We start from the raw sequence: 27,662 nt of genomic DNA on the forward strand, positions 1-27,662 counted from the left end.
GGAGGTGTTAAATTAAGTTGGATCATTCAGTTGAGGAATGGGTTTGAAGTAAAGGGTCATCTGCAGGAAGAGATGGTCTGTTGTGAGTGTCATCACCTGGGGAAAGGGCCATTCAGGGGCGCTTGGGAGGCTGGTGGCTGTGCTGTGGGTTTTCCTGTTGTGGATTGCCTCCTGCTAAATAGCACTGTGCAGACCCCCAGGACACGCTGCTTTCTCCTCTGGGAGGGTTGGAGGTGGTTGGGCTGGGAGCACACAGAAGGACTCAGCCCGTTCTGGAGCAGGAGGGAACAGGGCACCCAGCTGGGGTGTATGGTGAGTGTGGTGATGTTTGGGTTCTCCAGCGCCCTGGGACTCCACAGGAGTGGAATTGCCTCTCCCCCTGTGATGGGGGAACTTCCTCAAGGAGTCCCAGAAGATGCTGGGGGAAGTGGCAGTGCCAGGTGGGCACTGCAGCCACTGCCCAGTGCTCCCAGCTGCACAGCAGGGGTAGCTCCTCATTTCTCTGTCCCCCACCATTGTCCCTTCCTGACCAGGACTTTCCCAATCTACATCTTGTGTCTACATCTCACTTTTCTGTCTGCCTTGGGAGAAAGGAGAAGGTTGGCTCGTGGTGGCTTCTCTTACTGCACTTGGCGGGGAGGCTGGTGATTGCCAGGCCAGGGCTGTTCTGTGGCCACACGTGTTGGTGACAGAGCATGGCAGGAACAGGCTGCTCACCCTGACCTTGCTGTCAGCCCGGTACCTTCTCTGCCTCGCTGCCAGGCAGGGGCTCCCAGTTGTATCCGTGTGCGGGTGGGTGTGTGCAAGTGTCTCAGGGTGTCACTGTCACCTGCTGCTCACGAGAGAAAAGGGCAGAGCTGAGGTGATGTGTCAGTGTGTGTGACCTGTGAGCACTGGCTCAGGCACAGGGTCCTCCCAGAGCTGGGTGACAAAGTCTGTGGCATCGTTGTATCCCGGGTGTCATGTGATGGAAAACAAACATGGAGAACGCTGTAACTTTTTCATGTAAAGCAATTAACTGGCATTAAACAGGTTATGAATTTACTGGGATTGGTCTCCATGGCTCCACTTTGCTTCTCCACAGCGAAGGGTGCAGCAAGTCTTCAGGGTCCCCACCCCAGCCCACCTCTGCAGGTACCAGCTTTCTTGGCACATATCTCACAAGTGCTTTATTGCTCCCAGCACCTGCTCCTGTTTGCTTTCCTGCTTCTGGGAAAGGGCACAGCCGTCCTCCCTGCCCTGCCCTGTGCCCCGGGCATGGCAGGAAGGAGGAAAAGGGGCCCTGGCCTGGCACAGCCCCTCCTTGGTGTGGGGCAGTTGCCAGGCTATAGCTGCAGTGAGGCTGGGGGTGCAGAGCCCCTTGGTCCTGCTGTCCCCATGCAGGTGGGACCCTCACAGGGGGGACACCCCCTCCCTGGGCACCTCTCCAGTGGGGTACAGCCTTGTGCCCACAGCCCTGTGCCTTGTCCAGGCCTGCTGCTGGAAGACCCCCCCGGGCTGGTGCTGTGGGGCAGAGCTGCTCCCTGGGGCTGAGCTGCAGGATGAGGAGAGCAAAGATCCCTGACCTTGGCATCTCCCACTGCTGCTGCCCCAGGCACGGAGCTGAGCTGTGGGTCTGAGGAAGGGACGGCCCAGGAAATGGCACAGAGAAAGGAGCTGTCAGTGCCTCAGTTTCCCTATCTTGGGGGATGCTTGGGGGAAGCCCCAGGGCGCCTTAACTGGCCTAGAAAGGGATTGAGCTCCAGGGCTTTGGGCTGGTGGATTGTTTTGTGGGGTGCAGGTTCTGCTCTGCCCCCAGCTCTGCTCTTGTCCCCAGTTTATGCTCAGAACCTGTGGGAATCCATTGTCCCCACCGTGTACCTGTGACCCTACACCTTCCTCTGGCAGGTGAGCCCTGTCCTAGGGAAGGAGCAGGGTAACATCCAGGGCCTGGCCAGCTGCAGGGCCCTGGGGCTCCCTGGTGCCCCCCACCGCCCCCTTCCCCTCTGCCTCCCATTGTCAGCAGCAGCCAGTGCCCCAGGGGGCTGCTCAGGGTCTTCTTCTGCTCCCTGGATCCCTGGGACATCAGCACCTGGAGCTGCCTCCCCACAGCAGTCAGAGTCAAAGCTCTGGATCCTGCTGGGTCCTGGTCTGTTCTGGGAAGCAGGAGGTGCATGGGGGACTAGCTCATCCTGTGGCATCTGGCCCAGCAAATAATAAGTATTAAAATAATATAGATTTTTATTAATCTTTATTAATAAAATATTCTGTTCTCTGTGCCCCTACCTTGCCTGGGGCTTGACCCCCTCTCCCTCTGGGCAGGGAGAGCTGGCTGGGGCTTGCTGCTGCCTCCAGCCCCCCTTCCCTGCTCTCTGCCCTGCCGGGAGCTCCCTGGGTCTCTTCTGCTGCTGCTCAGGGTGGGCAGACAGGGAGGGAGACATGGAGCCTCTCAGCCCGTGGGCTTCCCAGGCATCGTGGGGAGCTGGAAGGCGCTTGGTGACAGAGCCGCCCCGAGAGGCCAAGGACGGGCTCAGAGCAGCCCCTGAACCCCCTGACCCCTGGCTGGAGCGCTGCTGATGGTCCTCAGTGGCCTCATGTTCTCTTGTACCTGGGGGAAGGCAGGGTGAGGAGGAGCCTGTGCTGGGGACACCCCCCCCCATGTCCCCCACTCACTGCGGTGACAGGTTGAGGTGTGGGCCAGCCCCCACGAAGGACAGCTGCTGCTCCAGCTCCGCGATGCGCAGGCCGATGTACCCCAAGGACAGCAGCAAGGCCACCATGCTGGGGACAGGCCAGCGTCAGGCAGGGGGCACAGGGTGGCACATGGGGCAGGAGCAGTGCCACGGGCAGGCCCCCGTGTGCTCGCCCTGGGGATGGGGGTCTGAGGGGAGCACAGCCCCAGCCTGTCCATGGAGAGGCTGTGTCAGTAGGGATGGGGACCGGGACTGGGAGCACGTCCTGGGGACTCACAGCAGCAGGTAGATGATGATGATGATGTTGATGTTGAGAGAGCTCAGCTGGGGGTTTATCCAGGACCAAAGTGCAGTGGCCCAGGCCCAGAGCACGGCGTGGGATCTCCCTGCCAGGACAAGGCAGTGTTAGTGGCACTGAGAGTCCGTGCTCGGCTCTGCCAGGGTGTAAACCCCCAGGATCATCCCCCCATCCCGAGCCCCCTGACCCACCCCAGAGGCCACTTTTCTCTGCTGAGGGCACCCATCTGGGAACCAGCAGGGCCACCTCGCCATCCTCATCGTCCGCCTGCCTTGATCTCGGGTTGGGCTCATCTGTGGGTGACAGAAGACGCTGGATGAATGCCCCAGGGAGGGGTCTGTGTGTCCTGGGGGCACACGGGGCCACAAAGTGCCGATCCTGCACTCCCTGGAGCTGTGGTTGGGGGGCGAGGGCCGCGCACTCCCCCCCAGACCAGGCGTGTGTGGGGAGGAGCAGAGCCCAGAGCTGCCCGTGGGGCACGGCTGTGAGCAGGGACACGGGCAGGGCACCGGGGCCGCCGCTCACCCAGGGATTCGGGGACACTGTTGGGCTCCGGGGTGCTCTGCTCCAGGGCTGACTGGCTCGAAATCTGGAAGAGGACAAGCCCCAGTCACGATGTGTGTCCCCGAGGCAGCTGCCCCACTGCCATGGGGACATGGGCAGGACCTGATGGGACCTGTGACACCCACAGGAAGGGAGAGTCCCAGGGTCTGCGCTGCCTCGGGCTGGGGCTTTTCATGTTCCCCCCTCACATCTTCCCAGCCACTGCACCCAGCCCATTCCATCCAGGGGGCTGGAACCACCCCTCCTCTTGTTGTACCCTCCTGCCCTTCATTCCCTGGCCTTACCTGAGACTTCCCAAGGGTTTCCTCAGAGCTCACTGAGTCTCGAGGGCTCTGGCCGCTGTCCTGGACAAGGAGAGATGAAGGGAGGAGCCCTGCAATGGATGGATGGAGCCCCCCTGCCCATCCAGTCCCCGCGTACCTGCAGGCGTTTGCACACCGACCTCAGGAGCTGGTACGTGGCCTCTCGCTGGCGCAGCGACACAAAGAGGAACTGCCGGGGAGCGAGAAGGGGATTTGTGCCGGAGCTGCCCCCTCGGTCACGGCCCAGAGCCCGCGGGGACCGAGACACTCCAGACAGCCCCAGGTGACGCTGCCCCCGCACTGTCCCCGCTCTCACCTTCTCCCCCTTGACCGTGCGGATGCTGATTGCGTTGGGCACCAGCAGCGCCGTGTTGGCCTTTTTGAGGGCTGAGATGGAGGCGACAGGGACCACGGCCTGTGCCGGGGGAAACAGGCTGTGTCATCGTGTTCCCGGCTGCCTGCCCCGCCGGCCCCACGCCCGCTCCAGCCCCACCTTGATGTCCTTGAGCAGGAGGTTGGAGTGGAAGCAGATGTGGCGGGAGGACACGTAGAGGCGGCCGTGGTAGGGCATTTCTCTCTGCCAGGCGCAGGAGAAGCAGCCCAGCAGCACGTCCTGCTCGGCCAGCTCCCCGAAGGCCCGGCGGTAGCTGCTGTCTTGCTTGCTCAGCTGCGGGAGGGCCGGGGGTCGGTGCTCGGGGCCGGCCCTGGCACCGCGGGCATCCTGCAGCCCCTTGCTCCGTCACCATGTCTGCCACGGCACCGGGACGAGCCCTCCCTCGGTCCCCGCCCCAAGAGAGCGTCCAGCCGAGCCCATGGGGCTGGGGCTGGGGTCCTTCTCCTCGGCTCCGGTACCCCAAGACTCACCGAGGGGGATGGGGGTCCCTGTCTGCCCGTGGCCGCCTGCTCTGTGTCCTTGCAGGAGGACTCATAGGTCCTGGATCTGGAAGGAGGCATTGGAGGGGGTGACTCGAGGGGCACAGGTGGACGTGGGGCTGGGGTGCGGGATGTGACCCCATGAGGGGCAGCACCCACCTGGTGAGCTTGGGCTGCTCCCGCTGGGCACTTCCCCTCTCCTCCACGCTCCGCCACTGCTTCTCCCCCAGCACCTCCCGCCTGCTGCGCCTCAGCTTCCCCGGCATCAGGGATGAGTCCGACAGCCGGGGGAGAGGGGGCGGGTTGTGGGAACAATCTATTCCTGCAGCACGGCAGATCCCAGTGTCACCAACCTGTCACTCCACTGGGGAGGACACAGGGACACGGCTCAGGCCACGCCGGGGCCGGGACAGCAGAGCTCAGCCGGTCTCATGACCCGTCCCATGGTATCATGTGCTGGCTGCGACCCCCGTGGGCAGCGGGGTGACGGGGAAGGGGTGACCCCTGTACCGACGGGTGAGAGGGAAAGTGATCCCCGCACCGGGGCTGCCGGCGCGGGTCACGGTGCTGGGCGCGGGAGTGCGTGGCCGGTCTGGCTGCAGAGGGGATGGGAAGGCGGCCCCAGACCCACGCGCGGCCCCAGACCCCCGTCCCGGGCCGGGGCCACGCGGTACCTGCTGGGGGCACAGCCGGAGGTACCTGCTGGGGTACACGTCCCGTCGGAGCTGCCCCGCTCTCACTGCTTCCAGCGCCGTTCCTGCTCCGCTGCCACCTCCTCCTCCTCTTCCTCCTCCTCCTCCTCCTCCTCCTCCTCCTGAGGAAGGGCAGCGGGCGGGGCTGCGGCAGGTTCGCAGGGAGCGGCCGGGGCAGCCCCAGCCCGAGACACCGCGGGGCTGCGCGGGGTGAGCGCGGCCCGGCCCCGGGGAATGCGGGACCAGGCAGCCGCCTGCAAACAGCGGCAAACGCGCTCCAGCCCCAGCAGCGCTGGGAGCCAGCGCGGCACAGCCCCAATCCCGCGGCACTCTGCGATCCTGTGGCGTTTCACAGGGGGCACTCCGCAATCCATGGGCACCCCGCAGACCCGGGACATCCCGCAGTGCCGGGACATCCGCAGTGCCGGGACACCGCACGGCAGCGTCCACCCGGTGCCCGCTCCCCTCCTCCTGCCCCAAGGCCGGGCAGCGCTGGGGGCACGGCCGCCCCTCGCCCCGGGGGTCTCTGCCGTGGCACCCCAGAGGGAGCTGGGGAGGGGGCACGGCCGGGCCGGGGGCGCTGGGCAGAGCCGGGACCGGGTCCCCGCCGCGGGCCCTGGGCAGGTGCGAAGGCCACGGAGCCAGCCCGGCTCGGCCCCTGCTCTCTGGACCAGGGCTGATAAGGCCCTTCCCGCGGCGGGGAAGCGCCATAAAGCCGAGCCGGCCCGAGGGGCTGCACCCCGCCCGGCCCGGCTCCCGCCCCATCCGCCTGGATCCCGTTCCATTCCCCCACACCGGGCACACTCGGGGTGTCCCTCCCTGCCTGTGGCCACACCCTGTCACCGCCCCAGCCCCCTCACCCCACACTCGTGTCCTCGATGCACACACGACCCCACAGCCCCCGCGGCAGGAGCTCCGTGCCAGCCCAGCCAGGGGCACACGCGGAGCTGAGTGTGTGGAACAGGGCACGGACAGGGGGCCAGGGGAACCCCTGCCATGGAGCCAGCCTGGCACAGCTGGGCCTGCTCACCTGGACAAGAGGAGGCTCCAGGCAGAGCTCAGAGCCCCTTGCAGGGCCTGAAGGGGCTCCAGGAGAGCTGCACAGGGACTGGGGACAAGGCCTGGAGGGACAGGAGCCAGGCAATGGCTCCCACTGCCAGAGGGCAGGGCTGGATGGGATCTTGGGCATCAGGAATTGTTCCCTGGCAGGGTGGGCAGGCCCTGGCACAGGGTGCCCAGAGCAGCTGGGGCTGCCCCTGGATCCCTGGCAGTGCCCAAGGCCAGGCTGGACAGGGCTTGGAGCAGCCTGGGACAGTGGGAGGTGTCCCTGCCATGGCAGGGCTGGCACTGGGTGGGCTTTGAGGTCCCTCCCAGCCCAAACCATCCCAGGAGTTATGGAATAACCCTGGCACCCTCCTGCACACACCTGGTGCACACATAGCACAGCCCTGCACACACGGGGGCCACACACACAGACACAGTCCCACACAGTCACAGTCACACAGACACACAGTGTCTCACACACACACACACACACACACACACACACACACACAGTGTAACAGACAGTGTCACACTCACACACACACAGTGTAACACAGTCTCTCACACACACACACACACACACACAGTGTAACAGTCACACACTCACACACACACACATACATACAGAGTGTAACACAGTCACACACACACAGTCACACACACACACACAGTGTAACAGTCACACACACACAGTGTAACACAGTCTCACACACACACACACACACACGCACACACACACACAGTGTAACAGTCACACACTCACACACACACACATACATACAGTGTAACACAGTCTCACACACACACACACGCACACACACACACAGTGTAACACAGTCTCACACACACTCACACACACTCACACACACACACATACATACAGTGTAACACAGTCACACACACAGTCACACACACACACACACACACACAGTGTAACAGTCTCACACACACACACAGTCTCACACACAGTCCCTCCAGTCCCCGCCCCCTCGCGCAAGGCCCGCCCCCATTGGCTGTCCCGTCCCGGGGGCGGGGCCCCGCGCACGAACCAATCCCCTGACCCCAGCACAGCGCGCGCTCCGTTCCGCGCGCGGGGCCGCCATGGCCGCTGAGGGGCCGCCCCCGCCCCCCCCGGCCCTCAGGCCGCCCCTCCGCCCGGCCGGGCGGGAGCCGCGCTGGGCTCCCCGGGCCCCCCAAACCCGCTCCGACCCCTGCTGTGGGTCCTGCAGCCCCCACCCCCATCCCGGAGCCATCAACGCTGCGGTTGGTTTTTTTCTCTCCTTTTTCTCCTCCTTTATAAAGTGCCGTTTGTACGTATTGACCTTACAAAAGCAGGTTAAAACCTCGGGCCTCCCCCGAGCGCTCCCCTCTTCTGGGGCCGCCCCGGCCTGGCCTAGGCCCTTCTAGTGTTCATTGTGCAGGTGAGAGGTGACAGGTGACCCTGCACCGGTGACACCGCACCGGGGAGACAGCCTTCATGGGACACCAGAGTCCAGGATGGGGACATGAGGTCAGGGTGGGGGTACGAGTCCAGTGCAAGGAGACGGGGTGGGGTGACCCCCTCCCCAGAGCCCAGTGGCCCCCAGTGTGGGGGACCCTCCAGACTCAGAGTGTGGCACCACAGTGGCCCAGAACCTGGTGGCCGAGAACACAGCCCTGGGGACACAGCCCTGAGGACACGGTGGCCAAGGACACAGCCCCGCTCAGTTGACAGTGCTGCTGTGGCTCTCTCCCTCGGTGCTCCCAGTGCCACTTTCAGGGGTCCTCACGCTCCTCAGCCCCTGCAGGCTGACAGCACCTGGAGGAAGAGGAGAAAGGGACAGGTCAGGAGAGATGACAGCGTGGGGTGACCCTCACGTGCTGGCCTGGCCCTCCTGGACTCTTCTGCTAGCACCAGGGGCCTGACCTAGCAGGGCCCCAAGCAGCACGAGGCATCTGTCCTGTTTCCCCACCCCACAGAGGGGCACTGGCACCCCGAGAGGCAGAACAGGCACTGAACAGAGGTGTTGGCTCCCCAGCCTGGCAAAGGGCACCCCACCGTCCCCCACATTTGCTGCCACACCCTGACACCCCTCAGGGCCAACGTGGCCATAACCGGGCCAGGGGGGTGCTGCCCTCCAGAAGGGCCCAGTGAGCAAACAGAGCCCCTCTCTGGGGGTGGCAGGGAAGTGTGACAGTGGCCCTGCCCTGTGTCCTACCAAGAGGGCTCCCCTGCAAGCATGACCACAAGCCAGCCCAGTAACGACAGCACTCCCACCACTACCCCACTGGGGCCATCTGCAAAGACACTGTGGCTTTATCCCAGGCTGGCACTGACCACAGGGCTCCCAGTGCCCCCAGCCCCACGCTGGGCTGCCCCCAAGCCCCCAGCCCCACTCACGGCAGCGGATCCGGATGGGCCACACCATGATGGAGCAGAGGGTGGCGACAGCGGCGACAGCGATGCCGCCGGTGACCAGCACCATCACCCAGCGGTAGAAGTCGACACAGGCAGGGCAGCACAGCTCAGTCCTGTGAGGACAGGCAGGGATGTGGCTGGAGGCCGGGACTGGGGTCCCAGGCTACGGGCAGTGGTCCCATGTCCTCACATCAGAGTCAGGACTGGTTTGCACTGGGGTGTGAGGGAAAGGCCCAGGGCAAAGATATCCCCAGGGTATGGCTTGGGCCCTCCAAGGCTGGGAGAGAAGGTGAAGAAGGGTTTAAGACAAATCAGAGCTGGACAAGAGAAGCCTCCAGGGAGACCTCAGAGCCCCTTCCAGTGCCTAAAGGGGCTCCAGGAGAGCTGGAGAGGGACTTGGGACAAGGGATGGGGGCACAGGACAAGGGGGAATGGCTTCTCACTACCACAGGGCAGGGTTAGATGGGATACTGGGAAGGAATTCATCCCTTTGAGGGTGACGAGGCCCTGGCACAGGGTGCCCAGAACAGCTGTAGCTGCCCCATCCCTGGAAGTGTTCCAGTCCAGGTTGGACAGGGCTTGGAGCAACCTGGTGTAGTGGAAGGTGTCCCTGCCCATGGCAGGGGGTGGAAGGAGATGAGCTTTAAGGTCCCTTCCAATCCAAACCATTCTGGGATTGTACAAATCCAAGAGACCCTCCCGTGTCTCTTGCTCCAACCCTGGAATGTTTCCTCATGGCCTCCAGGCCCCTGCACTTACGGGCAGGGGTGCAGGTTCTGGATCACCATCACAGCCAGGCCATTGGCCATCTTGTCCGTGAAGCTCATGGCACCGTAGACAAACGCGCTGCTGTGCTGCGGGAGGAGAGGGAAGCGCGCTGTGCTGTGCTGGGCACGCAGCCCCGTGTGCCCTCTCATGGGCAGAGCCCTCACTGCAGCCGAGCAGCAGAGCACGGGCACAGCACTCACAGGGCACAGCAGAGCCTCCTCCCAGCGTCTCCATCCCCTAACCCTGACCAGTGCCCGCTCCAGACCGTGGGTGCTGTGCCCACCGTGACCCCCCTCCCTTGCAGCAGGAGCAGCGGCCGTACCGTGTTGGTGCCGATGAGATCTGCAGTCATAGACAGGGAGGTGACCAGGATGGTGGCTGAGCCGGCCCCAAGCAGCACCGCCAGCCCGTAGATCTCATCTCCTACTGGCCTGGCCAGGGCCACCCAGGAGGCAAAGGCCAGGACCACCAGGATGCCCACAAAGTAAGTCAGCTGTGATGGGGACAAGCAGAGGGAGAAGGGGGAGTTCAGGCATCAGCTGGCACTTGGTGAGGAAGGAGCAAGCAGGGAGGGCACGAGGCCAGCGCTGCCCAGGACCCATGAGGGACAGCCCTGGCTCTGTCCCAGCTGTATTTAAACGAGGAGACCGCAAAAGCAGGTCCTTGCTGTGCTCCAGGCTGTTCTGCAGCCCAAGGGTTGAGCCCAGGCAGAGTTGTGGGAGCGTGTCTGTGAGGGTGAGGGACACTCCACTGCCACCCAACAGCACGGAGGGGACACACTGGGGGAGCAGGTCCCTCCTGCTGGCATTGCAGACCCTGTGCCCACCCCAGCCAGTGTAACCAGACCCCCGCTCTGCCTCTGATGGGCACCACAGGGCTCTGCAGCCCAGTCAGGCCTGCATGGACATGGCAACTCTGGGCCAGCATTGCCTTCCCCAGCCCAAGGGATCTACAAGACAGGCTCCTGCCACCATCCCTGCCCACCACTCCCAGTCCCAGTAGGACACAGATCCCCATCCCAATGCCCACCACTCCCAGTCCCAGTAGGACACAGATCCCCATCCCTGCCCACCACTCCCAGTCCCAGCAGAACCCGTGCTGCAGTGGGTCATTGCTGGCAGAAGGTCCATGAGAGGTCCCTGCTCTCTAGCTCAGGTGTGCCAGGAGCTTTGCTCACAGCCAGGATTTGGCCCCTGGTCCTCTCCTGGGGTCAGACTCCAACACTCAAGCACCCTGGACTCACGTTCCGACCAATCCATTTGTTCACAGGCTTCATGAGGAAGGAGGAGAGGAACCCACTGACGTACATCACTAGGGGAATGGTGGCAATGTACTTCTGCAAGGGACAAGGACAGGGAGATGAGCCCCAGACCACACCAGGACACCTTCCCACGTTGCCCTGAACCTGCCCTGTGCCCACCTTGGAGAGCAGCAGCGAGTTGGTCAGGTACATGGCGATGTAGGTCTGGGACAGGTTGACGATGAGGCGGGTGGCCATGTAGAGCACTGCAACCTGGGAGGGGACAGGGCCAGGGCATCACAGCCCAGCCTGTGGGACGGACCTGCTCTGCTCAGCTGTCATGGCACAGGTGCCCAGCAGGAAGGGGATGGATGGGTGCCCAGAACAGCTCCCCTCTCCATCCTCACCCTGGGCAAGCCCCGTGGCAGCAGCCCAGGCCAGGGGAGTCGTGCCCAGCCGTACCTGGTAGAAGGAGGGCTCCAGCAGCCAATCCTTCCACAGCAGCAGCGGGCGCGGGGGGCCCGGGGGCTCCTTGTGCAGCAGGGGGGTGCTCTCCTCTGGCTCGGGCAGCACCCCCAGTGGGTACGGCTTCTCCTTGGTGCCCAGGTGGAAGATGAGGGAGAACACGGCCCCCAGCCCCACCACGATGAGGGCCAAGTTCTGGTGAGGCAGTGGGGGTGAGCACAGCAGTGGAGGCAGCCCCCCATCAGCCCCCCAGCAGTCTGGAGGGTAAGGAGGGGTGCCCAAACCCCACGGAGGGCTCAGTGTGGCTCTGGCCCAGTTGGGGAGGTTTTAGGGCACCGCCCCCTGACTCCCGCCAGTGCCTCTCCAGCTGAGCCATGGGAAAAGGGAACCCCAGGGACTGTGCCTTGCCACTCACCCGAAACACAGGGATGTCCTGTGGGCCCAGGTGCTCCATGTGGTCGGGCTGGTCTGTCTGGAAGTTCAGCAGGAGCCAGGTCAGGCCGTACACGGTGATGTTGGCCATGACAGTGAAGGCATACCTGAGCAGAAGGAAACCTTGGGGCGATGCAGAGGGACAAGCATAGGGACAGCACAGCAGGACACCTCTGCCCACGGCTGCCCTCCAAGCCAGATGTGCTACAGCCTCTGCACCTCAGTGTCATGGCTGAGGTGACACCTCTGAGGGCACAAGGCACCTGGCCAGGCCTCAGCCTTACTGCTGCAACTCCCAGTGTGTCCAGTCCAAGCCTTGGGGCATGACTGGGAGGAAACCAAGATCCCTACAGGTCAGTCTGTTCCCCCTCCAAGCACAGCTCACCTCTGCTTCAAGGATGCCAGGAGCTGCCTGACCTGGTACCCTCAGCGTGGCGACCCAGGGTTACCTCACATTCTCCCTGCTCACCCTGCTCCATGGAATAAACATCCCATCCCACATCCTGGTCCTGACAGGGATGAGCCAAGTGCACTGTCCTGGCCCTGGAGACATCTCACCTCCAGAACAGCGCCCAGAGCCATGCCCAGCTCTCCTTGAGGGCATCTGGGAGGCACAGTCCCTCCCCTAAATGCCACCCTCCATTCCCAAAAGAGAAGCATCCCCAGCTCAGGGAAGTGTCCCACGGGCTGTGTCACTGACATCTCTGGCAGCAAAGGCTTTGGGCCACCAACCCAGGACCAGAGTCCTTTGGCACATCCCACAGCACACCCACATGGCCCAGTCCTTGTCCTGCCAAGCCGAGGTGTCTGGTGTGCCACAGCACCCAGGGACCTCTTGTCACACAGTGATGAGACCCAGGGCAGCTCCCCAGGCCCAGGTGACCTCCAGGTGTGGCTGTGCTCACCTGAAAGCCGTGAGCTCCACCTTCCCATGGTCACTGCTCACCAGCTCGGGAATGAGGGCCAGGTGGGACACCTGTGTGGCTGCCCAGCCAAACTGGAAGATGACGATGAAGGGGAGGTAGTAGATGAAGGCTGCCCACTGTGGAGTGCTCTCCCTGCAGGCCAGGCAGGGGCTGAAGACAAAGGGAAAGGACACGAGGACACAGGTGGTGCCTGCAGAGAGAGCAGAGCAGTGAGAGGCTGCACACCTGGCTGGGACTCCAATGTGACACACACAGAGCCCTCTCCAGGACAGGTCCTACCCCAGAGCTGGGGAGGGAGATGGGCTCCTTCCCCAGCCAGATGGGACACGTGGAGCTCCAGACACCCCCTCAGCCTGTCCTGCACAGAGAATGTCCTCCCCTCTGGACCCAGCACAGACAGACACCCCCAGTCAAGGTCCTTCCCCAGCACTGCTCTGTCCCCTCAAGACACCATGACAGACCCTCAGTGTCACACCCACAGGCAGCAGAAGGTCCCCAGGTGCAGATATCCAGTCAGATAACCCCTCCCTGTGCCTGCCCATGCTGATATGGCACCCCTAGGCTGGGAGGGCTCTGGCTGTCCCAGGGACACTGGCACCCTGTCTGTCTCCATGTCCCCTCTCCCATGGGGCTGGCAGTGGGGCTGGCAGAGAGAGCCATGCTTCCACACGCTCAGACATCACCCACAGTGTGACAGGGTGACACAGAGCCATGGGGGCTCCGGGAAGGGCCGGCTGAGTCAGGGACAGCAGAGCCAGGCTCCTCCCTCTGCTGTCCAGCACAGGGACACAGCCTGGGGACGCTGCGTGGGGCCAGCCTGGCCTCGCCCTCCCCTTTCCCAGATTACAGAGTCTATCTGCCAAGCAGCTCCACCAACCCCCAGACCCCGACACAGAGCCTGGTGCCCTGTCCCACGTGTCCCCCTGTACTGTCCTCCATGTCTCCAGCTTCACTGTGTGCTGATGAAGAGCTGTTCCTACAGCTGAGGAACACCTGCTCTGCCAGCTGCCCAGGGTACCCTCTCCACTTTGCAAGAACCTCTCTTCCTCATGAGTGATTCCTCTTCCTCCCACCCGTGAAGGGGATTTTTTACTCCTCCTCCTCCTCCTCGCTCCTACACAGCATAGCCTTGCAGGCCAGGGCAAAGCCAAGGACAAAGCCAAGGGTAGCAGTAACAACCCCAGCCCAGCCCCCTCCATCCCACCAAGGGGTGCTGGGTCCCCACACTGGCTCATATGGCTTGGCTTTGGTGCTCCAGGACCTCTGAAGGACAGGGGATTCAGGCACATGTGGTGCCTGTGCCCCAGACACAGGAAGGAAGCCACAGGCACAGGAAGGTCCATGAAGGCTCCAACCAGCCCAGATCCTCTCTGGGTTTTAACTGGGCCCAGATGAGGGGTGAGGGTCCCAGGGCCCCACAGGGTCAGGCTCTGCAGCCCTGTTGGGCTGTGAGGGCTGCCAGGGGAGTGCTGGGGCAGGAGCTGTGGGACCCGGCTGCTGCAGCCTCTGGGGCTGCTCCTGTGCCCACCCATGAGCCACCACCACCTGCACAACCACAGAAGTGTCACCTCCTGCTCGTGACCCCCTGGGACAGGCAGTGTCCACCACCAGGGTCACCCCACCGGCCACCCCATCTGGCACAGGACTGCACCCCAATAGCCATGTACCCCAAGAGCCCAGAGTGGCTGCACTGAGTCAGAGGGGTGCTGGGGAGCCCCTGCTCTCCCAAGGGGGGCCATGGGACCCCACCCAAGTCCATTCCGCCCACGCCTGCAGCACCCCGGGCGGGCAAAGGCCCGGCCTCTCATCCCCGGCCCCGCGGGGCAGATCACGGGAACGCCGGCCTGCGCAGCACAGGCGCCCGGGGCAGAGATTTTGGGACAGCGCTGCCGGACAGGCTGAGGCAGGCAGCAAAGAGACGCTCACCCTTCCTCCCCACCGCGTCAGGAAGCCGGAGCCCATAAAAGAGACTGGCGAGCAGGCAGGGACACCCGGAGCGCCTGCGGGAACACTCGGGGCCGCGGCCGCAGTGGGAAGATGCCACGATAGCAACTCGTGGTGTCTCCCCCGCCCCGAGGCTGCGGTTTCACAACGTTTCCTCTGATCTGAGCACGGGTTTGCCACCGGACGAGACACCCCGCTCCCACACAAGCACCCCTCGCTGCAGCGTGATCGAGGGAACAGAGCGGCCCCGGCACAGCCGGATCCGGTGGGTTTGGTCACTCTGTGGTCAGCCAAGGTGGGGCCAGGGAAGCCCCTGCCTTGGGACTAACCCACGCTGCAGCCTGGAACACAGCCTGCGTCCCTGCTGCAGCCTGCCCGGGCTGTGCTCTGCTCCTGCAGGCCCGAGGTAGCATTTCCCCTGTGCTCGGCGGGCAGCACCCGGCTGGAGCGGCGGGAGGAAACAGCTCCGGCCACTTCCCTAAATCCAGGGCAGGGGTGAAGCTGCCCCTCCTGCGCTCTCCCTGACTCACTAAGCCAAGCTCCGGCGAGGTCAGGCGCCTTATCAGCTGCCGTTGGGTTGCACAAAGCATTGGTCGAGATAAATTTGGGATCGAGATAAGAGGACCCACACTGCAACCGTCCTCCCTCCCCGTGGGTCTGCTCTGGGCGAGGCAGGTCGTTACCCAGGGTTGTTATCAATGGCCATCTCTTGCACCAACTGCCCCGTCCCCAGTGCCAGCTAAGCAGGATGTGCCGGCTCCTGCACCAGTCACAGCACCAAGGAACCCCCTTCAGGCCGTGCTGTCCCCTCAGAGAGGGACCAAGGACCTCTCTCTACACCACACTGCTCTCCACATCACGCTGTCCCATCAGAGAAGGCCCAAGGACCCCTCTCCACATCACATTGTGTCCTCAGAGAAGGACCAAAGACCCCTCTCTACACCACACTGGCCCCTCAGAGAGGCACCTCGACAGACGGGTCCCCACCAGCCCCTGCACTTTTTGTCCCAGGGCAGAATGCAAGATAAACCTGTCAATAATTCCTGTGAGCCAGAGCCTCCTGTGCATGCCATACCCCACTGCTGGCCCCTGGGTGCACAGCCCCAGCACAGCCAAGGGCCCCACGCCACAGAGCCCCCCCTGGGGACACTGAGACCTGCTCAGGAAGCACCTGGACTTTTGGGAAAGCCCAGATTTTACTGATGGTCGTGGTTTTGCTGCAGCTCTGAGGTCTGAGCACGTGGCTGTCACCCCTGCTTGCTGCCACCCACACACACAAAGCCTGAGGGACAGCGGGAGCCCCTCGGGATGGGATGGTGCCCAGGCAGGACCGGGATGCCATGGTGCCCCTTCCCCATCCAGGCTCAGCATCCCACTGTCTCCTGCACATGGAGCAGCTCCGTCCCCACCTCGCTGCTGCAGGGGATCCCAGAAAGGCACCTCCCAGGCTATCCCCTCCTCACCAGACACACCTCCTGTCACCCAGGGCACTGCCAACACACTGGAGCCCCTTCACCTTCCACAGGGCACCCCAAAGGAACCCAGGGCAGCCCTCCGTCCCATGGAGGACCTGCTCCCTTCCACCCCAGGGCACACAATTCTGCTCACCCCTGGGGCTGCCCCTCTCCAGCTGGGGGGACCCTGTCCCCACCTCACTGCCACATGATGGTCTCCCTCCCCAGAAAGGCTCCCACATCTTCAGGGAGACCTCCATGCCACAAGGCACCCTGGTTCCTCCCTGCTCCAGGGAACCCCCAAGGCTGAATCCCCAACCCAGAAAGGCACCCTTGGACTTGTTCCCCCTCTTCCAGGCACCCCAGAAAGGTATCCTAGGGCTGATCCTGTACCCCAGAGAGGCTCCTCCATGTCCCCACCCGTGCCCCCCAGCAGAGCTGCTTGGAGCCAAACCCCTCCACCCAGCACCCCCCACTGTCCCCCACCCTGAGCATCCTAGAATGGTTCTCCTGGGTTCCTCCCACTCAGGGCACCTCAGAAAGGCTCCTTGGGGCCATCCTTCTTCCTTCTGGGCACCCCAGGAGGGTCTCCCACCCTGGCATCCCAGAAAAGCTCCCCCAGGGTCACCCATTCTCACATGTCACCTTGGATAGGCACCCTCGGTCACTCCCTCAGGGCACCCCAGCAAGGCCCCAGAGCCATCCTCTCCACTTAGAGCACCCCAGAAAGGCTCCCCCAGGTGACCCCCAACCCAGAGCACCCAGATGGTCTCCCTCCCTCACAGACAGACTCCTGCCCCCCGGGGTTACCTGTCTCTTATCTTTGGCACCCCAGCACTGTGTTCCACCCAAGGCACCCCAGAAAGGCTCCCCATGGCCGCTCATTTCCATCCAGGCCACTGCAGAAAAGCCACTCTGAGCGACCCATTTTTACCCGAGACACCTTGGATAGGCACCCTTGGGCCATGCCAAGGTTCCCCTGTGTGTCCTTCAACTCAGAGCACAGTAGGGTCCCTCAGGGCCACCTCTCTCAGAGCATCCTAGAAGGGCTCTGGATGTCCCCTAACACACACCCCAGAAAGTCTCCCCCGGGCCCATCCCTCTTAGAGCATCCCAGAAAGGCTCTGCCGGTTGTTCCACAACACCGACACACGGAAAGCTCCCCCGGGGTCATCCCTCTCTACTTACGGCGTCCCAGCAAAGTCCCCCCATCGGATGTCGCCCACTCAAGACACTCCAGAAAGGCTCTCCCGGGGTCAGCCCTCTCCCCCCAGCTCCACCCATCAGAGCTCCCGGTCCCCGCACCCCCCGCCCGGGTGCCTCCGGTCCCTCCGGTCCCCGCACCCACCGGCCAGGTGCCAGCCCTTCCTGCGCCCGCAGCGGCCGCAGCCGTGGGCCCGGTCGGCCTCGAAGCCGAGCAGGGGCGTGCAGAGCCCGTCGGCCGCCTGGCCCGCCAGCAGCAGCCCCCCGGCCGCGGCGTGCCCGTAGCCCAGCACGGCGTGCAGGAAGGGCAGCAGGTAGGTGAACCAGAGCGCCGAGCACGCGTCGTTCAGGAAGTGCCCGCACGCGAAGCTGAGCCGCGCCCGCAGCGGCAGCGCCGGGCCCGGGGACTGCGGGGACAGCGGCGGCTCCGCCATGGCCCGGCCTGAGCCCGCGGGGACAGCGGCGGGACGGGCCCGGCGGGAGGCACCGCCAGGGAATGGGAGGGGACGGGGAGGGACACGGAGCGAGGAGGGAGGAGATGGCAGGGACAGGGAGGGACCGGCCGGCGCCGCTGATCCCCCGCATCCCGCGGGGACCCGGCCTGGGCGGGGAGAGCGGGGGGCGGCCCGGGCGGGGGGAGGCGGGACGGGGCAGCGCCCACTACACCGTAAAACATCCACCGATCCCAGCCCCACTTACACGTACACTTTCCCCACAGCGATCCACCGATCCCAGCGCCCACTTACACCGGGTACACCCGTGCTTCCCCACAGCGATCCACCGATCCCAGCGCCCACTTACACCGGGTACGCCAGTGCTGTCCCCACAGCGATCCCACGGGACTCCGCTGCTGTCCCCACACTGCTCCCAGACATGTCACAGCTGCCCCCACGCCTTTCCCAGTCACACCAGTAGCATGGCACTGCTCCCAGTCGCACCAGTGCTGCCCCCATACTGCTCCCACTTGCACCAGTATTACCCCCACACTGCTCCCAGTCGCACCAGTAATGTCCCCATACTGCTCTCAGTCACATCAGTGCTGTCCCCACACTGCTCCCAGTCACGCCAGTACTTGTCCTGTACTGCTCCCAGTCACACCAGTGCTCTCCCCAGTGATCCCAGTATTACTCCCACACTCCCAGTCACTCCTGCCCTGCCCATAGCAGTCCCGCAGACCCCAGAGCACTCACACAGCTCCCAGTCACACCAGTGCTGCCTGTAACAGCCCCATTACCCACAGGGAATGCCCCAGTCACTCCAGTACCTCCACACTGCTCCCAGTGACCTCAGTACCCACCCCAGCACGGCGATGGTCCCCATGGCGCCAGCAGGCATCCCAGAATTCCAGTGACACCAGTACACCCTCAGTGCTCCCAGCAGCCACGGTATTCAAGTGAGGGTCCCCATGATGCCGCAGTTGCCCGAGTTCCAGTGATCCCAGTTCACAATCACACTGCTCCCAGTCACCCCACACCCCAGTATGCACCAAGTGGGGAGTGCCAGACTGCAGGAGTGGGGGTACAGGGATTGTGGGGGCTGGAACCAGTCAGCTGGGAGTCACTGGGATGCTGGGATGACTGCAGATGTCATGGGGACCCCCTGCTTGGATGGGCACTGGGGTTAGTAGGAGTCGTGTGGGGGTACTGGGGCAACTGGGACCTTCTGGGTAATGATGTGTCTGGGGCCATTATGGGCCCCACTGGGGTGGCTGGGGACAGTGTGGGGGAGAGGACTGGGGTCACTGGGACTCTGGGGTGGCTACTGGAGTCATGGGACACCCCCTCTTGGGTGAATACTGATGTTACTGGGAGTGGTGTGGGCTTACTTGGGCAACTGGGAGCTCCTGTTGAGTAGGTACTGTTGTGACTGGGACCAGTACGGCCAGTACTGGGGGCACTGAGACCCTCTAGAGAGGAGTATTAGGGTCACTGGGACTCTGTGGTGACTACAGGCATCATGGGTATCCCCAGCTGTGTGAATGCTGGAGACACTGGGAGCAGACTGGATGTCGTGGGGGACCTCCCCTTGTGTATTTAATGGAGTCACTGAGACCAGTATGGGCTGTACTGGGATGACAGGAGGCAGTGTTGGGCGAGTGCTGGGGGCACTGGGACTCTAGCATAAGTATTGGTGTCATGGGTACCCCCTGCTGGGTGGGTACGGGGGCTGCTGGGAGCGGTGGAGCAGGGTGGGCACTGAGGTTACTGGGAGCGATGGGAACACACTAGGCCCACTGGGATGGGGCGGCGGCCGAGGGACGCCGCCATGACGTTGCCCTTTTAAGGCGCTGCCCACATCGGGCCACTGGAGATGCGCCCCCTCCTCTTTGTCGTTGCCCCTTTAAGACGCTGCCCTCTCCTCAATACTTCCTCGTCCTCACGCTGGCTGCTGATTGGTCGGGCCGCCAGCAGCGCGCGCGCGCCGCGCCCGCAGGCCCGATCCCCCTCCGCCGCTTCCCTCTGACGTCATCACATCCAGCCAACCCGCGTCTGGCTGCGCTCAGTGAGTCGGTGCCGAGCGGCCAATCGGGGGCGCTGAGGCGGGAGCCTCGTTTGCATAATAATAGAGGGGCGTGGTCAAGTGAGCGGCGGCGGCGGCGGGTCCGGACGGGGATCCTGTGAGGGGGGATCCTCTGGGAGGGGGGGAGCGATCCTGTGGGGGTGCTTTGGGAGGGGGGCTCCTGGGGGGGATCCTGTGTGGGGAGAGAGCCTGTGAGGGGATCCTGGGGGGATCTTCTGAGAGGATCCTGTGGAAGGGGCGCTCCTCTGGGGGGATCCTCTGGGGGGATCCTGTGGGAGGGGGGATTCTGTGGGGAGCTCGATCCTGTGGGGGTCCTTTGGGAGGGGGCTCCTGGGGGGATCCTGGGGGGATCTTCTGAGAGGATCCTGTGGAAGGGGCGCTCCTCTGGGGGGATCCTGTGGGGGGGGGGGGATCCTGTGGGGAGCTCCATCCTGTGGGGGTCCTTTGGGGGGGGGCTCCTGGGGGGATCCTGTCGGGGGAGCCTGTGAGGGGATCCTGGGGGGAATCCTCTGGGAGGGGCGTTCCTGGGGGGTTCCTGGGCGGGTATCCTCTGGGAGGGGCGCTCCTCTGGGAGGAGGGATCCTGTGGGGGGAGGCTCCTGTGGGGGTTCCTTTGGGAGGGGGGCTCCTGGGGGGATCCTGTGGGGGGGAGCCTGTGAGGGGATCCCGGAGGGGCTCGGGGAGGCGCGGATAGAGGGCGGGTTTTGAGGGCGAGCCCAGTGGGGTGCTGCAATGGGACCCCAAGAGGGAGGGCGGGACGGGGAGGGCCGGTGAGGGGTGCCAGGGGGCACTGGGGGTGTGAGGGGCGCGGGGTGTTACCGCGATGAAGCTCTTGGGGCTGCGGTGGCTCTCGGGAAGGGGGGTGTCTGCAGGGGAGGGCTCGGGGGGCGCTGGGGATCGCTGTGGGAGGAGGGCAAGGGAGAGGAGCCCGTGGGAGCTGCGCTGGCACCCCCAGGGAGGGGTGGGGGTGGGTCAGTGGGAGCGGGCTGGAGCTTGTGCCAGGATCCTGGGGGGTGGGGTGGGTGGAGAGGCCAGTGAGGGGCTGGCTGGGGAGGAGATGTCATTTGGGGAGAGGTTCTGTGATTTCCCCATGAAGGAGACACCTCCGAGGGGGGTTTCAGCAGGGGCACCACCGCCTGATGACAGTGCCAACTGTGCTCTGCCCACAGGGTACTGAGCGAGACCCCTGCCCATGGCCCACAGCACCAAGCAGCCGCCTGCCGCCCTGCTGTAAGTGCCACCACCTGCCAGAACCTCCTCTGGCCACCCTGGTGTGTGTCAGTGCCCCTGGTGAAAGAGCAGCAGAAACTCATCCCCTTCCAAGCCTTGGGGGTGGTCTGTGTGTGCTGAGGGGGATTGTCCCACTCTGCTCTGCCCTGGGGCAGCCTCACCTCCAGTGCTGGGGGCACTTTGGGCACCACAGGATCAGAAGGATCCAAAGCTGTTGGAGAGTGCCCAGAGGAGGGACACAGAGCTGGGGAAGGGGCTGAGGAGCAGCTGAGGGCACTTGGCTGGTTCAGCTGCAGCCCAGGAGACTGAGGGGAGGCCCCTCGGGGGCTGCAGCTCCTCCCCAGGGCAGGCACAGGGGCAGGGGCTGAGCTCTGCTCTGGGACAGGGACAGGAGCCCAGCAAGGGCTGGAGCTGGGCCAGGCCTTGGCATGGAGCTCAGGGCAAGGTTCTGCCCCCCGAGGCTGCTGGGCACTGCCCAGGCTCCCCAGGGAATGGTGCCAAGGCTGCCAGAGCTCCAGGAGCTCCCAGGGCTGCTCAGGGTGGGGTTCTTGGGGTGCCTGTGCAGGGTTGGACTCAATGATCCCTGTGGGTCCCTCCCAGCTCAGGATATTCCAGGATTCTGTGATTCTAAGCATATTCAGAGATCAGAATCAGCAAGGGCTGAAATCCTCTGAGACTTGTACTGTCCTGAGTTGTCCTTGGCCCTCCTGACACGAGGGTGGTGGATGGGGAAGTGCCTCAGAGGTGGAAGGAGGTGAATGCCAGAGTGAACTGGCTGAGGAGGAATCTTGCCTGAGATAACTTTACGTTTTAAAACATCCTTAGGCATTCGAGGAATCTGGATCACGAGGGGGGAGGGTGATCTGTCTGGTGCTGGAGGGTGTCAGTGTGTTCCTGGCAAACATGATGATGCTGTGGACATCACTGGGAACATTGCTCTTACAGCTGATAAAGCCAGAGGCTGGCCATGACCCTGCATAGTCTCAGAGGGTTCTTTTTCCTCAGGAGCTGGAAGTGAGCCAGTCTCACACCTTCCTGTAGGGTTTTTTGTGAATGTGGCACTGGTTGCCTCTGATCCTGGTGGAGGAACTTGTCCCACTTTTTCTACAAGGGCCACTGCAGTGTCAGGCTCACAGAAGGGGCCCCCTAAATTAACTGCAAGGATGGCTCGTCTGGGTGATAAATGGCTACTGGTAGCTTGGGGTCTCTGTGGGGATTGGGGTTTGCTCCAGTTACATGATGTGGCAAACACAAGGGAAATTCCAAGGTGCATCCTGAGCAGGTTGGGATCGCTGTGGCTTTGGCACATGTCTGTGCCAGGGCTTGTGTTTGGCCCTGGGCTGGTTCCCAAGTCTGGGGACCTGGTTGGAACCCAAGCAAGCATCGCTTGGTGGTACTCAGGATCACTCAGTATCACTTGGTGATACTCAGGAGCCCTTTGTGGCTCCCCTGATGTGGTGAGGACGTTTCCAGCAGAGCAGGAGCTGCCTTGAGGACCCTGGGGTGTGAATGGGACAGGGCTGGGAGATGGAGCCAGCTGGAGGAGTTGCCAGGGGGCTTGAGGAGCCCCAGTGTGATGCTGTGGTGGGACATGGAGGCTCTACCCACCCAGGGTGCTCGGTGGGGCAGGGAGGCTCTGCCTGAAGCAGCTGCTGATCCATGAAGCCGTGGCAGTGACCTGGGGACAGGGGCTGGGCCCTGCAGCCGCTCAAGGTGCTGGGGAGGTGTCACAGGCAGCACAAACCTGCTGGGGTGGTTGTGGCTGGAGCAGCTCAAGCCAGTGCCCTGCCCTCACCCTCTGCCTCCAGGTTCCTGGGGTGTGGGTGATGCTTCCAGGTGGTGCCCCTGGTGCCAGGATCCAAACCCCTGTGGCTCCTGCTCCTTTACAGAGTCCCTTGGGACTCCCCACTAAGATGTGTCCCAAGCCCAGGTGACAGGCAGGGATGTGACTGTCAATGTTACCTGACCCCAAGAGCCAACCCCCATCCAAATGTCCCTGAGGAGTCCCAGGGCTGCCCCCAGACCTCAGGGCAGCTTTAGTGTGCAGGGCTGCCCTGCTCAGGTGCTGGGCTCTGCTTCAGTGCCATGGCTCTGCTGTAGCCTCCCCTCATGGGAACAAGGGCTCCATGGCCAGTGCTGGGTTTGGGGAATCTGGTGAGTGTGAGCTCATGCTGCTGGGGGATGTGTCACTGTTGGTCCCCGTGGTGTCCCAGCGCTCTCTGACAGTACTCTCTGGCTGCAGACACGCCACGGGCAAGGCTCAGCATGGGAACTTCCTGGTGGCCATCAAACAGGAGAAGGGAGAATCAGGCGCGGGTGGGCGGCGAGAAGCCGGAGGAGGAGGTGAGTCCCAGAGCCCGCATCCCTTCTTACACCATCCCTGGGAGTGGGGCCCAAGTGCCCAGCCTGGGGCTGTCCCTGCCCCTATGCTCGCCCTGCACCAGCCCATGTGAGTCCGTGGCTGTGGCCATGGGCCAGGGAAAGGCTCAGACTTTGCCTTGAGGGCTGCATGGCCCTGCTGGGCCTGGGGGCTGCTCCCTGATGCAATGGCTCTGATCCCTGATGGGCTGTCCCTTCCCCATGGTGCCAGCCGGTGAAGAAGAGGGGCTGGCCCAAGGGCAAGAAGAGGAAGAAGATCCTTCCCAATGGCCCCAAAGCCCCCGTGACGGGCTACATGCGCTTCCTGAACGAGCGGCGCGAGCAGATCCGCACGCAGCATCCCGACCTGCCCTTCCCAGAGATCACAAAGATGCTGGGAGCAGAGTGGAGCAAACTGCAGCTCTCAGAGAAGCAGGTACTGGCCCCCAGGGGAGACCCCCCCAGGGCTGGGCAGCTCCAGAGCCTGCTCCCCAAACCCCTGAGCTTGCTCCAAGAAAGGTGCTGGGCCCAGTGCTGGGGAGGGGGAGCTGGGCAGGGAGGGTCAGCAGCTCCCGGGGGGCTGGGTGGGGTCAGGCTGAACCCCTCTGTGACCCACCACAGCGGTACCTGGACGAGGCAGAGCGGGAGAAGCAGCAGTACATGAAGGAGCTGCGGGAGTACCAGCAGTCAGAGGCCTACAAAATGTGCACAGAGAAGATCCAGGAGAAAAAGATCAAAAAAGGTGGGCTGTGGGAGCAATGGCTGCAGGATCCAGGATCCAGCCAGGTGCTCCCAGAGCTTTTTGGGGACATGAGGCTGGGCCCTGAGTGACCTCCTTCCTCCCCTGCAGAGGACGTGGGCACGGTGGGTGTGAACACCCTACTCAACGGGCACCCACACAAGGTAAGGCTCTGTCAGATCTGCGTGTGTGTGGGGAAACTGAGGCACATCACACTGCTGGGCTGGCTGCAGGTGTGGGTGGGCAGAGGGAGGTCTGGGGCTGTGAGTCCCAGGTTCCTGGGGAGGTGGGAGGCAGAGCATAGCTGTCCTCCCTCCCCACTTGCCAGACAGGGCTAGCCCTCACCCTGTCCTGGTGCCCTCATCAGCCCGGCCCCAAGGTGTTGGGGTCCCCTCTGGTGGGCCCAGCCCTGCCCAACCCCTCCCTCTTGTCCCTCAGGCTGGTGAGTGCAGCGACACCTTCTCCACCTTCGATGTGCCCATCTTCACCGAGGAGTTCTTGGACCAAAACAAGGGTAGGGGCTGTGGAGGGTCCTTGGGAAGGCTGTGTGGAGGGAGCAGGTCCTGGCTAGAGCCTGGGCGTTGGGGACACAGAGCTGCTGGGAAGAGCCGTGTGTGGGCCGGGGTTTGGGTTTGGGATGAGGGGTTCTCCAGGGCCTGTCCCCACGGACACGGTGCTGTCCCACAGCCCGGGAGGCCGAGCTGCGGCGCCTGCGCAAGATGAACACGGAGTTTGAGGAGCAGAATGCCATCCTGCAAAAGCACACGGAGAGCATGAACTGCGCCAAGGAGAAGCTGGAGCAGGAGCTGGTGCAGGAGGAGAGGCAGACCCTGGCCCTGCAGCAGCAGCTCCAGTCCGTGCGGCAGGCCCTCACTGCCAGCTTCGCCTCCCTCCCCATCCCCGGTGAGCTGGGGCAGCTGTGGGACCCCCCGACTGCTGGGACCCCTGCCTGGGCACCGAGGGGTCCCCCATCCCATACAGGGCAGCACTGTGGGGCAGTGGGGTGGTGCTAAGTGCCCATCTGCTGCTGGGGGGGCATCCTGCAGCACATGGGAGCTGTCTGGGAAGCCCAGGGATGTGACAGCCAGCTGGCTTCCCTGTCCTGGGACAGGGCAGGCTGGGATCTCTCCTTCTCTGGAGTCACACTCACAGCTGCAACACAGATTGGCCAAAATCCTTGTGCTCCTGGGCTTGTGCCACTGCAGGAGATGGCATCTGGTGCTGGGATCCCTTCTGTAGTTCCCAGCACATGAGCATGGTGGAGTGGGGACCTGCTGGTCCTGCTCACTGGGCTGTCACCTCACAGGCACTGGGGAGACCCCCACGCTGAGCACCCTGGACTTCTACATGGCCAAACTGCATAGTGCCATCGAGAGCAACCCCCTGCAGCACGAGCCGCTGGTGCTGCGTGTCAAGGAGATCCTGTCCCGGATTGCCAGGTGGGTGCAGGGCTGGGAGCGTGGCACTGCAGGGTTGAACTCCAGCTGGTGGTGATGGGAGCTGAGCAGGAAAGGTGTGGACAGAGATGGGCAGAGAATGGTGCAGCTGTTCCAGGGAGCTGTGGGAGAGGGAAGCCCAGTCCTTGAATCCAGGAGCTGTCCCCATGTCCAAAGGTGCTGATCTGTTGGAAAAAGTCCAGGGAAGCTCATGGAGATGCTCCAAGGGCTGGAGCCCCTCTGCTCTGGAGTCAGGCTGGCAGAGCTGGGCCTGCTCACATGGACAAGAGAAGGCTCCAGGCAGAGCTCAGAGCCCCTGGCAGGGCCTGAAGGGGCTCCAGGAGAGCTGCAGAGGGACTGGGGACAAGGCCTGGAGGGACAGGAGCCAGGGAATGGCTCCCAGTGCCAGAGGGCAGGGCTGGATGGGATCTTGGGAATCAGGAATTGTTCCCTGGCAGGGTGGGCAGGCCCTGGCACAGGGTGCCCAGAGCAGCTGGGGCTGCCCCTGGATCCCTGGCAGTGCCCAAGGCCAGGTTGGACGGGGCTTGGAGCAGCCTGGGATGGTGGAAGGTGTCCCTGCCATGGCAGGGGAGGAGCTGGATGAACTTTAGGCCCCCTTCCAATCTAAGCCATTGTGGGATTCTGTGACTCAGCTGTGCTTTTCTCCCTTCTCAGTGAACACTTGTGAGCGGACCAGTCCTTCAAGACCCCGGACCTGGCTGGATCCTGGGTCTGTCCCTTGGAGCTCACTCAGGGGACAGTCTCTGCAGGGGCTCTGGCTGCTCCCTCTGCCCCTTGCACCTTCCTGCAGCCGAGACCCCCAGCCCAGACCACCCGACCCACGGCTGCACCAGCTCCAGGGACCTTGAGCTTTGGGGAACAAGCGGTGACAGGGCTGAGAGCCCAGCTGGGGCAGTGCTGGGAGAGGGTCAGCATTGGTGTGAGCACCCCTGGCTCTCCCCTGGGCCCCCAGCCCTGCCTTGCCAACCAGGGGCTCCCTGAAGCCTGTCTGGGGCAGGGGAGGCACTGGTGGGTTTGGGCCTGGAGTGGACACATCCCTTTAGGGTGAACTGAGGCTGTGGGGAATGGGGGCAGTGGGGGGTGACTGGGACCCCCTTGGTTCTGGTGCTGCCTCCTGTCCCCTGGCCAGCCTGGGAACCTCTTGGTCCCATCCCTGCAAGGGCCTGAGGGCAGCTCCTTCCCACCACCTGCCTCAGCTTTTATTTGATACGTGCCTTCAGCCTCTGCCCCTGTCACCCTGCTTGGCTCCCCTCCTTCCCCTCTGTGTCTGGGACCAGGCAGTGAGCTCCTGAAAGCAATAAAACTCTTTAGACCAGAGGGAAGCTGTAACTGTGACCCCCTCCTGGGACAGGGAGCAGAGGAGAGCTGGGACTGACCCCCTCCCATGGTGGGGGACCCCTGGAAGAGGGGAGCTGGGACCCACCTTGTCCTAGGGTGGGGACCCTGTAGCAGGGGAGCTGTGACCAACCCCTTCCTGCCCCGCAGGGACCCTGGGTGTGCTGCACTGGCTTTTGCCTCCTGCCCCTTTTGCCTGAGCCCCCCTGCTCTTGTGGGACCACTGTGCTGGCAACCGGGGTCAGGCTTGGTGTCCCCGGGACTGCCTGTCATTAATCTCAGACTGTGTAATTAGAGAGTGTCTTATTTTCTTACTTAGCACTACATGGGCCTGGCCCTGGCCCTGGCTCTGCCGGGGACCGGGGTGTTCCCACCCCTCCCTCGCTTGCCGGGCCTGCGCTGTGCATCTGCCATTTGCCATCTCCTGCTGCCGCTGCGCAGGGGATGGAGATGGGAGCAAATAAATGTGGGAGAAAACCGCTCTGGTCCCTGTGTGTTTGTGCTCAGCGGGAGCTCTGGAGCTGATCCCGGGCTTGGTTGTGGGGTGGATCCGTGCGTGGCAGCCCTGAGCCCATCACTGCAGCCCCCAGCCCCGCCTGGGGGGATGTGATGGTGCTGGCTCGGGGCCGGGGCTCTTCCTACGTGGCAGAGCTCACCCGATCCCCGCGGGTGACCTGCACCACCGGCTCAGGTTCCCGGGTGCGGGGATCGCCTTACGGCCGGCGGGGAGCCAGCCCCATCCATAATTC

General features: G+C 63.6%; 2 protein-coding genes across 2 annotated transcripts; one reads left to right on the plus strand and one right to left on the minus strand.

Annotated features, from left to right (window-relative positions):
* Positions 1-7,726: 7,726 nt before the first annotated feature.
* On the minus strand, positions 7,727-17,804 carry MFSD12 (major facilitator superfamily domain containing 12). The gene is made up of 10 exons (XM_030966813.1): positions 17,421-17,804; positions 12,654-12,864; positions 11,732-11,855; positions 11,314-11,511; positions 11,032-11,124; positions 10,855-10,947; positions 9,934-10,104; positions 9,603-9,697; positions 8,826-8,956; positions 7,727-8,243 (listed from the first exon to the last, which is right to left on the minus strand). Exons 1-10 carry the CDS (start codon positions 17,707-17,709, stop codon positions 8,149-8,151), a joined length of 1,500 nt encoding a protein of 499 aa, XP_030822673.1. The 5' UTR covers positions 17,710-17,804; the 3' UTR covers positions 7,727-8,148.
* Positions 17,805-20,986: 3,182 nt separating this feature from the next.
* On the plus strand, positions 20,987-27,414 carry HMG20B (high mobility group 20B). Its single transcript, XM_030966814.1, is given in 10 exon segments — positions 20,987-21,024; positions 23,267-23,333; positions 23,335-23,367; positions 23,615-23,818; positions 24,004-24,124; positions 24,233-24,285; positions 24,560-24,635; positions 24,809-25,024; positions 25,428-25,560; positions 26,233-27,414. Coding segments are annotated over 10 exon segments (954 nt in total). The 3' UTR covers positions 26,246-27,414.
* Positions 27,415-27,662: the final 248 nt, after the last annotated feature.

This window comes from Camarhynchus parvulus, chromosome 28 (assembly GCF_901933205.1).
Source record: "Camarhynchus parvulus chromosome 28, STF_HiC, whole genome shotgun sequence".
Classification (NCBI taxonomy): domain Eukaryota; kingdom Metazoa; phylum Chordata; class Aves; order Passeriformes; family Thraupidae; genus Camarhynchus; species Camarhynchus parvulus.